The 12,138-nt window shown below is 40.3% G+C and overlaps 1 protein-coding gene across 7 annotated transcripts in view; it reads left to right on the forward strand.

Moving 5' to 3' along the window:
* NPAS3 (neuronal PAS domain protein 3) overlaps nt 1–12,138 on the forward strand; it is a gene marked incomplete at its 5' end in the record, with an annotated part of 847,295 nt that overhangs the window by 806,655 nt on the left and 28,502 nt on the right. For all 7 annotated transcript variants that reach the window (XM_084632755.1, XM_084632756.1, XM_084632754.1 and 4 more), the window contains one exon: nt 7,083–7,189. In XM_084632755.1, the coding sequence (XP_084488881.1) occupies nt 7,083–7,189 (107 nt within the window). The remainder of the gene's footprint in view (nt 1–7,082; nt 7,190–12,138) is intronic.

Consider the following 12,138-nt stretch of genomic DNA (forward strand, 5'->3'; position numbering starts at 1 on the left):
TAAAAATATTGCTCAAGCATTCAGGAAGGCCAAATCACACTTGGAGTTTCAGCTAGCAAGAGATGTTAAGAGTAACAAGAAGGGTTTCTTCAAGTATGTTATCAACAGAAGAAAGTCAAGGAAAGTGTGGGCCCCTTACTGAATGAGAGAGGCAATCTAGTGACAAAGGATGTGGAAAAAGCTAATGTACTCAATGCTTCTTTTGCCTCTGTCTTCACGAACAAGGTCAGCTCCCAGACTACTGCACTGGCAGCACAGCACGGGGAAGAGGTGACCAGCCCACTGTGGAGAAAGAAGTGGTTCGGGACTATTTAGAAAAGCTGGACGAGCACAAGTCCATGGGGCTGGATGTGCTGCATCCGAGAGTGCTAAAGGAGTTGGCGGATATGATTGCAGAGCCTGTGGCCATTATCTTTGAAAACTCATGGCGATCGGGGAAGGTCCTGGACGACTGGAAAAAGGCTAATGTAGTGCCCATCTTTAAAAAAGGGAAGAACTACAGGCCAGTTAGCCTCACCTCAGTCCCTGGAATAATCATGGAGCAGGTCCTCAAGGAATCAATTCGGAAGCACTTAGCGGAGAGGAAAGCGATCAGGAATAGTCAGCATGGATTTCACCAAGGGCAAGTCATGCCTGACTAATCTAATTGCCTTCTATGACGAGATAACTGGCTCTGTGGATGAGGGGAAAGCAGTGGACGTGTTGTTCCTCGAGTTTAGCAAAGCTTTTGACACGGTCTCCCACAGTATTCTTGCCAGCAAGTTAAAGAAGTATAGGCTGGATGAAAGGACTATAAGGTGGATAGAAAGCTGGCTAGATTGTCAGGCTCAATGGATAGTGATCAATGGCTCCATGTCTAGTTGGCAGCCGGTATCAAGTGGAGTGTCCCAAGGGTTGGTCCTGGGGCCGGTTTTGTTCAATATCTTCATTAATGATCTGGAGGATGGTGTGGATTGCACCCTCAGCAAGTTTGCAGATGACACTAAACTGGGAGGAGAGGTAGATACGCTGGAGGGTAGGGATAGGATACAGAGGGACCTGGACAAATTAGAGGATTGGGCTAAAAGAAATCTGATGAGGTTCAACAAGGACAAGTGCAGAGTCCAGCACTTAGGGCAGAAGAATCCCATGCACTGTTACAGACTAGGGACCGAATGGCTAGGCAGCAGTTCTGCAGAAAAGGACCTAGGGGTTACAGTGGACGAGAAGCTGGATATGAGTCAACAGTGTGCCCTTGTTGCCAAGAAGGCCAATGGCATTTTGGGATGTATAAGTAGGGGCATTGCCAGCAGATTGAGGGACATGATCGTTCCCCTCTATTCAACGTTGGTGAGGCCTCATCTGGAGGACTGTGTCCAGTTTTGGGCCCCACACTACAAGAAAGATGTGGAAAAATTGGAAAACATCTAGCGAAGGACAACAAAAATGATTAGGGGACTGGAACACATGACTTATGAGGAAAGGCTGAGGGAATTGGGATTGTTTAGTCTGCGGAAGAGAAGAATGAGGGGGGATTTGATAGCTGCTTTCAGCTACCTGAAAGGGGGTTCCAAAGAGGATGGCTCTAGACTGTTCTCAGTGGTAGCAGATGACAGAACAAGGAGTAATGGTCTCAAGTTGCAGTGGGAGAGGTTTAGGTTGGATATTAGGAAAAACTTTTTCACTAGGAGGGGGTGAAGCGCTGGAATGTGTTACCTAGGAAGGTGCTGGAATCTCCTTCCTTAGAAGTTTTTAAGGTCAGGCTTGACAAAGTCCTGGCTGGGATGATTTAGTTGGGGATTGGTCCTGCTTTGAGAAGGGGTTGGACTAGATGATCTCCTGAGGTCCCTTCCAGCCCTGATATTCTATGATTCTATGACATCTAAATCTATATTCAGGCACCTAAATAAAAGTGGCCTAATTTTTAGGTACTGAGCTGACATCTAACTCCTGTTTACTTCAGTATAAGTTGTGGATGCTCAGCATGTATGAAAATCAGATCACTTTTATTTAGGTGCCTAAATATAGATTTAGATATCGAATTTACGCAACCAAGTAGAACATCATGGCCATTACTTTTACTTTCTTAAGGGTCAAATGCTGGGGAAAAAATCAAAGCTTGTGTAAAGAGTTTACTTCTGGAGAGCAAACATCAAGGGCTGAATCTTCATCCTAAACTGGTCAAGATGCCTGCACAACCACAGCTACTATCACAATGGTCACAGTAAGGAGTAGTGCACACACATGGCATGATGCTCCCCCAGTGTTGGGTTTTGTCTCTATGGATCTGCATGCTTCACCGATCTACCAACATTCCCTAAGGATCTGCAGAAATAGTCTCCTGTATGGAGCCTCCTTTACTAGGACTCAAGCCTGCTTAATAATGAGCACTCTGGCTTTAAGCCAGAAAAGCACTTAACCATTGAAGGCAGTGGGACTTTCCATGAGCTTAAAGTTAAGCATAAACTTACAGGGTTTATGGGATCAGGGCAAGTGGACTCAGCACTTGGTAGAATCAAGCCCCTACTTCTCAATCAGCTGCTATTTTTAGCTGTCAAGAGACAGACTGCCCATGGGAGTTGGAGAGCCATGGGATTTGGCCCTAAATTAATAAATTAAGCAACATAATATAAAGTTATTTTTTCAATGGTTTAGCAATGCAACAATATTTATATCCCAGCTTTGATTTGTGTATGATTTCCATAACAAAATCATTCTCATTCATGTAATCACAAAACTGATTTACTTTGATGTCCTATCTCTTAGTTCTCATTTTGGTGGCCTTGATGGACACAAAACATCACTCTTATCTTGTGAATTGATTTTTTTCTTTTTAGTTAAAAATACAAACCCTGTTTCCTTCTTACATCTGGACTAAATAGCTTTTTCCTCTTGTTGTTGAACTCATGGGTTGTGGATCAGGTTCCACAGTTCACTTGCTTTATTTGACTTATTGTACTTATAATACAATATTTTCTGACACTCAGACCATTTGAAAGGTCAAGGCCAAGTAAAGAAACAAGTGCAGAGAGTAACTAGGGAGTTATTAAAAGACTTACTTGGACCTTTCAGTAATAATATCCTGATACGTACAAAAACACCTTAGTTAAAAGAAAGTTACTAAGGTTGCAATAGTTAAGGACTCAGGTTAGAAAATGCCAAACAACCTTAATTCTTCCCCCTTGAACAGATGCATTATGATACAATCTTTAATTACATAGTCATATACTCTTTTTTTCTCCATTTATTGTACAGGATGGATGTTACTCCATGAATGAAGCAGCTGTTAAATATATTTTTATTCTCCTTATTCAATATGTTGATCCATGTCTTATTTACTGCACACTATCTAAACCCTGTACTGAATACTGAATTATTAATTTTGTCACGTTTTTTTTCTATGGTGCTCATCCCTGTTGTATCCAAGTGTCTCACAAACATCAGTTAATTTATTTTCACAACTCCTTATGAGATAGGAGAATGTTATTCTGGGGAAAGTGAGGCAAAGAGAGAATAAGGACAAAACACTGCTAACTTGGGGTGCTACATTTACTGAGCACCCAACTTGAGACATCTTGGGCCTGGTTTTTTATAGGTGTTGAGTATCCACAGCTCCCATTGACTTCAGCTGCAGTTGTGAGTGTTCTGCTCTTTTGAAAATCAGGCCCCAGATGTCTCAAGTTAGTCTCCAAGAAAATGAGGAACACACAATTAGTGGCCAGTTGTGAAAGTTTTAGTTCTAGTTCACTTGCCAAGCATCAGATAGGAACTCTGTGGTCAGGGATAGGCTCCAGTTCTCCAGGGTGGCATTCAACTGCCTTAACCACTAAATCATCTGTTCTCTTCTTGCAGTCCCCTATTTCAGTCTCTATACACCAAACAACTTCTATAGTGCAAACTGAATTTTTGAATTTTTTAGCACAAAGGGTCTAGCAAGCTCTAGTAAACATAATGCAAATGGAAAAGGAGTACTTGTGGCACCTTAGAGACTAACCAATTTATTTGAGCATAAGCTTTCGTGAGCTACAGCTCACTTAAGCTTTTGCTTAAATAAATTGGTTAGTCTCTAAGGTGCCACAAGTACTCCTTTTCTTTTTGCGAATACAGACTAACACGGCTGTTACTCTGAAACCTGTCATAATGCAAATGGTGATTTTCTACATCTTATTACTGAGCCAAAACTGAACATATTTTCATTGAGACAGCAAGTTTGTACTCCAAAACACGGAGGCATTAGAATTCTTCAGAAAGTATTTAGAATTTTTTTTTAATAATGGGAATAGATAGGCAACCTAAATATAGATTTTGGTCAGCTCCTATTCCCTAGAATTGTATATTGTGGTAAATGGATCTCTTGTTGCAGTTAGAACTATATTTACAAGCCTAACTAACCTATTGTTAGTGGGGGCAAAAGATCTATCTGGCTTTAAGATTAAACTCGATAAGTTTATGAAGGAGATGGTATGATGGAATAACATGGTTTTGGTAATTAAATATTCATGGTAAATAGGCCCAATGGCCTGTGATGGGATATTAGATGGGGTGGGATCTGAGTTACCCAGGAAAGAATTTTCTGTAGTATCTGGCTGGTGAATCTTGCCTATATGCTCAGGGTTTAGCTGATCGCCATATTTGAGGTCGGGAAGGAATTTTCCTCCAGGGCAGATTGGAAGAGGCCCTGGAGGTTTTTCGCCTTCCTCTGTAGCATGGGGCACGGGTCACTTGCTGGAGGATTCTCTGCTCCTTGAAGTCTTTAAACCACAATTTGAGGACTTCAATAGCTCAGACATAGGTGAGAGGTTTTTCACAGGAGTGGTGGGTGAAATTCTGTGGCCTGCGTTGTGCAGGAGGTCAGACTAGATGATCATAATGGTCTCTTCTGACCTAAATATCTATGAATTATAGCAGAAATTGCTGAACTGTTTTATTCAGTTACTGAACTACAAGTCAGCAGGGAAGTCTCCAGTCTTGATCACAGTTATGCCATTCAAAGACACTGTGACAATTCTAGAGGAAATGACACGTGTGCCACAACCTTATTATAGACAGAACTAGATTCAAAATCAGTACAAAGGCAAGTGGTCCCTATTGCAAGGAAGAGCTGTGGATGCTTTCCTGACCAAAAACCCTACCTTCTTTGATCCAAATTAAATACAGACCAGAGCTCTAATCCATCCTCCATTAACATTTATAGAAAGACTCCCATTGATTTCAGTGGAGCTGGATCAGGATTTGAGTGACCCCATTGTCTCTTGCACAGTTGCAAGAATAAAATTGCCATTGGCTTCCCAGGCCTTGTCATTCAGACCATAAGGTCCCAATTCAGGAAATTTTTTAAACGTGTACTTTAAATCCATTCCTGTTCAGCAAACCACTTAGGCACATGCTTATGGGCCTTAAGCACATTCCTAACATTAGACACATGATAAAATGCTCCCCTGAACAGCGATGGATTGCTGAATCAGGTCCTAAGTCAACACATGCTCCGCTTCCGGGTAGGACTGGCACCAAGCATCTTGTGCCATTCTATATACTGACTAGATTGGGAGACATTGACCATCTCCCTGAAACTGAATCTTTGTAATTTACTTTCTGCTGATAGAGACAGAAGAAAATACAAGTGGTATTTGCTAAGGGCAAATAAATAGCATAGTTTACACTGATGTGAAAAGCAAGTAATAGCTACATACTGTGCAGTTGCACCCATCACACTGAACTGCGCTTTAGTTTAAATGTGGAAAAAGCTTGCAGGCAATAGGGGCAGGAATGGCAGAATGTTCCCAGTCTTTCGGTTCCTAGGTGTAAAGGGGGCAGCCAGCAAATCTGTGGGCGGTTGGAGATGACCAATAAGAATGCCTGGTATAATACAATGGGCCAGGGCATTCCAGATAGAGGGGAGCTTATGCAGCCCTCCACCCCCAGCAAGCATGCTCCAGCCACCCACTGTGGGGAGAGGATAGTGGGAACAGATTGTCAAGGGACTATCTCTCTGGTAAAACAGATTGTTCTGGATAGTGAGAAATTGATGGGTAATTTACTAACTTGCTGACTTTTTATTACACCTCAGTTCTTACAGTCCCTGGCTTTACTGCAAGGATTCACCAGACTTTAAAATTAGTATTGTCATTGGTAATCTCAGCCATATAATTTGGAGATGAGTCCATTCACATTTTGAGGGATCTGTATAGTATACATTACTATTACTAAGCCTCTATATCAGCCACCTACAACACCGTGCCTTCTAACCCTAAAAGCGAGATGTTCTAGTTATACAAAACAGACATTTAGTGGGGGAACACTATATTTCAAACCCCCAAAATTTGTTTCTACTTTTAAAAATAACACAGGTTTTCAAATGTTTGTGTAAACCAGGCTAGTTCACACAACGTGTTTTCCAGTCTTTGTTATATTTTTCTGTACACACACGCGCACACACACACATACACACTCACACACACTCTGCTGAAAGGGTTTAAAAGTTTCTGTGTGGAATAAACCACAAAGTCCCAGTTGAAAGAGCCAGGAGTGAAAGCTGAGTTCCCAAATGAATAAGACTAAAAAAGATAACACCCGCAGGCATCTGTATGTCTCAGCATTTAAATTATATCCCTTGAAATGTCAGTTTGGACTTTGTGCCAAGAAGTGGTTGAAGAGCTTTTTTCATGAATATACCCAATGGAAGATGAATCTGTTGAAATGAAAGGTGTCTCTAATCATTTGGTATAAACATAACATGTTTTTATTTTATTATGTAACCTTGGTCTTTTAATGAGGATTTTGAATTATTGCTGATGCGTTGTAATTTCATGGAATTATATTGTCTCCGTGTTTATTCTATGGGTGGGAAGTGATCTGAAGCTTAACTTTCCATTTATTTCAATGGACTAACTGATTTCAGCAGTTTCTCTAATAATAATTTCTCTATTAAAAACAGTTTTATTATAAAGAATGTGTGCTGTTTATACTTTCCACTCAAATAAATAGCAGTGACTTTGTGGTTATACTACAGTAATGAACAATCTTTCTGTATATTCTATTTCTGTCATTTGACAGTTCCTGTATTTTTTCCTTCTTAAATTACAGGCTGTATTTTTTCTTTGTAGGATTAGTGATTACATGGATCTGACCCCTGTAGATATTGTAGGGAAGAGATGTTACCACTTCATTCATGCTGAAGATGTGGAAGGGATCAGGCATAGTCACTTAGACTGTAAGTACCTCAGTTTTTGTCAAAATAATCTGGCACAATACCTGGTTGCTTTTGAACTATTATTTACAATTCATGATTGTGGATCTTCATATTTCATCTGCCTTTTTGTTTTAATATAGTGGAGGATGGTTCAAAAGTAACTTTTCTTACTGTATATTTTCAAGTCATTTCCTTAAATATTCAAGATTCTCAATGTATGTGGGAATGTGGAATTACTTAGATTTGTATGATGGTGGTCTCCAACAGCTGCCCAGTTCCATGTGCTGCCATTATTTTACTTCACAGAGGCATTGCTCCAATGAAATTAGACAAAGGTTTCTAACCATAAGAGAAGTGAAGTTCTTTCAATGGGATTAGTGGAGGCAAAAAACCTAACTTGTTTCAAGACTGAGTTTGATAAGTTTTTGGAGGGGATGGTATGATAAGGTTGCCTATAATGGCATATGGCCTATCCATGATTTCTCTTAACAAATATTTCTAATGGCTGAAGATGGGACACCAGCTGGGGACGACTCTGAGTTACTACACAGAATTCCTTCCTGGGTGTCTGGCTGGTGGGTTTCACCCACATGTTCACTGTCCAACTGATTGCCATATTTGGGATCATGAGCAAATTTTCCCGCAGGTCAAATTGGCAGAGACCTTGGGGTGGGAGGTGCCTTCCTTTGCTGTGTGGGGCCTGGGTCATTTGCTGGCTTGAACTAGAGTAAATGGTGGGTTCTCTGTAACTTGAAGTCTTTTTAAATCAATATCTGAGGATTTTAGTAACTCAGCCAGAGGTTACAGGCTTATTGCAGGAGTGGGTAGGTGAGATTCTGTGACCTGTGGTGTGCAGGAGGTCAGACTAGATGATCATAATGGTCCCTCCTTAACGTCTATGAGATGCGTAACTCTGTCCCTAATATAGAAAATGTACTCATCCCTTGCTTTTTTTTATTTCTCACTGTTGACATGGTGATCAAAAACTAATGTATTTGGTAGCTAAGAAAGTTGCACAGAACAGAGCTGAGCCATGAAGCTACAATGGATTTAACCATACAGTACATTATCCTCTCTCTACTTTTGTGGCTCCCATTCCTGTAATATCCAAATACCTATCTGTACCCAGTCAGGATTAGGAGACTAGGAGTTGTACAAACACATAGCAAGAGAAAGTCCCTGCCCCAAATATGTGTGTGTGCACATATCTGTATCCAGATATGGATGCAACTTGACCCCTAAATATTTGAGACCAAATTCTTTCCATTTGAACACCAGCCTTTTAATTATAACCTATTTACAATTTTTAAAAATAGATACAGGGCTAATTCTTTTCTCGCTGAGGTTCATTGTCGTCACTGGGGTTGCTCCTGATTTACACTGGCATGGGAGGAGCGTTAGGCTACGAATCTGTAATTTAGCTATGCTTCGAGTAAAACCAGATGATGGCTGCACTGGAGCACTGTGTGTCCTGGGATTTATTTCCACAAGACACCCCAACTGGCAGTGAAGACACAGAGTATGTGATGAGAAAAAAAAAATAAAGTAGAAATTCTCTACTAAGAGGCAAAGCAAATCTCTGGTCTAAGAGCACTACACCCAAGAGAACAAACTAGCTCAGTTCAATATGCAAACAGGGGACTCACGAAAGCTTATGCTCAAATAAATTGGTTAGTCTCTAAGGTGCCACAAGTACTCCTTTTCTTTTAGTGAGAAAACTAGTTTTCCTACACATAAAACTGAAGCAAAAGCTGCTTGCTTGTTGCCTGCAATTGCAAAGCTGGGAGCACAGTGGCCATCTTTGTGAAAGGCAAAAGTAGCTAACAGAAAATGTGCAGCAGCCATCTTTGGTATTGACAACAGCTCAGACTCAAGCTTTTAGAAGCTCTTAAAAGGAAATAGCCTATAAAATCTGGAGGAACTAAAATATATATGATTGAAAAAGGGAAAATAGCAATGTGAGATAAAATTCAGAAAGAACATTAAAGGCACATCTAGAGGAAAAAACCCAAAAAACAAACAAAAGCAGTCTGGCATTTGCATCCCTTAAATTCCCAACACTGAATATCTCTGAGGATAGGGCAGTTGCTCAGAAATGGACACACAAATTCAGAAATCTGTTGGGTGCACTTGAAATTTGAATTTAAAAAATAACAAGTCAAACTTTTATTGCACTGTCTGGATGAGGAGCTAAAAGATGTTTAAGACTCACTGACTTAACTAAACACCTGGCAGAGATGAAGATCCTGTTTGAAAAAGACCATAGTGTTCTGACTGACTGGCCTACTTCTCTGAAATAGAATATGGAATATGAAACATTAGTCTTCAGGCAAGTGAGACAAGAACCAATAAGAATGTGTGAGAAGTAGTGTGATCCAGTGGATAGACTGGGACTCAGAAAACCCTGTGTTCTCAGCTCCACCACTGACCTGCGTGTGTAAGTAACTTCAGACAAGTTACTTTACCTCTCTGTGTCTCTCTGACCCTTTGTATGTCTTGTCTATTAGGATTGCAAGGTCTTCAGCTGGGCTGTCTTTTACTTGAGATAGTTAAGTTGAAAGTTGACTGTGAAGAGTTTCAAAGGTATCTCACTAAACTGGGTGACTGGGCGGCAAAATGGCTGATGAAATTTAGCACTGATGAGTGCAAAGTAGTGACCACTGGAAAAAATAATCCCAACTCTACCTACAAAATGATGGGGTCTAAATTAGCTGTTACCACTCAAGAAAGAGATCTTGGAGTCATTGCAGATAGTTCTCTGAAAACATAGCTTTTTCGACTGTCACTTCACATTGAGCAAACAGAAAGTTAGGAACCATTAGGAAATAGATAATAAAAGAAAATGTCATAATGCCACTTTATAAACCCATGATATAACCACAGCATGAATACTATGTGTAGTTCTGTTCACCCCATCTCAAAAAAGAGATATTAGAATTGGGAAAGGTGCAGAGAAGAGCAACAAAAATGACTAGGGGCATGGAACAACTTCTTCCATAAGAGGAGAAATTAAAAAGACTGGGACTATTCAGATTAGAAAAGAGATGTGTAATGCGGGAGGGGAGAAATATGATAACAGTCTCTAAAATCATGAATGGCGTGCAGACAATGATTAGGGAAGTATTATATACCCCTTCACATAATGTAAGAACTAGGGGTCATCTGATGAAATTAATAGGCAGCATATTTTAAACAAACAAAAGAAAGAACTTCTTCACACAATGCACAGTCATCCTGTGGAACTTGTTCCCAGTGGATGGTGTGAAGGCCAAAAGTATAACTCGGTTCAAAAAAGAATTAGATAAGTTCATGAAGGATAGGTTCATCAGGCTATTAGTCAAGATGGGCAGGGACATAACCCTGTGCTCTTGCTGTCCCTAAACTCCAGAAGCTGGGACTGGATGACAGGAGATGGATCACTCAAAATAGTTCTATTCTGATCATTCTTTCTAAAGCATCTGGCACTGGCTGCTGTCAGAAGACAGAATAGTAGCAGAAGTATTGGTCTGACCCAGTATGGCTGTTTTTATGTACTATGTTTCTTGTCAGCATCCAGCACAATGGAGCTCTGATCATGCTTAGGGCTTTAAGTGCTGCCTTAGTAAAAGTAGTAATAATAATACGAGCCACTGACCAATCTTATACCAGATTCCCCACCACTACACCCCCACCCCCTCCACCTCTCGGCACATCCCTTAAATCAGAACTTTTTATAGGGAACTGGTTGTTAAGATTTTGGCAGCTCATCACTGCCCAGCAGGGCATATCTCAAGAAGTAAGACTGTGTTTCAGTACCCTTGCAGAAGCTGAAATGGCTCATACCCTCACTCAGAAAGATATCAACTTTTCGACTAGTTGGAAAGAATGTAGATGTGCCAAGAAAAAACACTCTGTGGCAAATTGTCTATCTTAGGTGGCAGAATCCAAATTCAAGTTAGGAAAGGGGCAATCTACCTGCTATGGTTAAAAAAGATGTAGTCAAGATACAAGAACTCCAGATTTGCCAGGCAATGGCCATGGAAGATGATGACAGAGGCTCACATTAAGATGAGCGTGATTGAAGCATAGCCTACTAGAACCTCAGTCCCTCAAAATCCAAAGTGCAAAACAAAAAGAGGTATTTTTGTTTGAGATAACAATGCAGAAAAGATGACACTCTGATACTGAAAATGAGAGGAAACTAGAAACCAAAGTGAAGAAGCTAGCAAACCCTATGATAAAACAAAATCAAGATTTTGAGGGGTTGCAAACTAAAAAAAAGTGAGTACCTGAAAAAGAGCTTCAGAAATTACAGGAAATTCTTGGTAGACTTACAAAAGAGAACAGTGGAAAAGGGTTAGTACATGCAGAAACTCAGATTCTACAATAGTAAACATAAATAAAGTGCAAGTAAAACTACTGTTGGGCGGATTCTGGATGTGCACTGACAATAAAATAGAAAAGGCAGAACTAGGAAGATTGGTACATCCTGCCTTCAATTCCAGGTTATGCAGAGACACCAGAGAAGAAAATGAGCAAGTTGTTTAAGGGAAAAATGTTGCACAAAACCCACAAAATATTCAGGAAGATTGTTGATGGTAAAATGATTTCATAGTGGACCATTAGTAACTTTTGAAAAGTTTTAGCACTATTTCAAATAAAAGAAGGCAAAAGCAGCCTCTTGAATGTGAACGGAAGAAGAACAGTGCAGAAGGTCTTCAGGTCTATAACAGCAACAGTCTTTCATATGAGATCTGTTTTGCCCTTATGCAAAGCCAGTTGCAGTCAAAGGAAAAAACTCCTTTTGACTTCAGTGACCATTTGATGAAGGCCTAACAGAACAAAAATATAGGGGTGAAATCCTGCCTCCATTGAAGTAAATAGCAAAAATCCCATTGACTTCGTGGGGGAGGTTTATATTTATCAATATTTGGTGCATTTGTAAAGAACTGGGGAAGGAAAGTAATAATGTGTCCATTTAAGGTGGAAGG

Source organism: Lepidochelys olivacea, assembly GCF_965140295.1.
Source record: "Lepidochelys olivacea isolate rLepOli2 genome assembly, chromosome: 6".
Classification (NCBI taxonomy): Eukaryota; Metazoa; Chordata; order Testudines; family Cheloniidae; genus Lepidochelys; species Lepidochelys olivacea.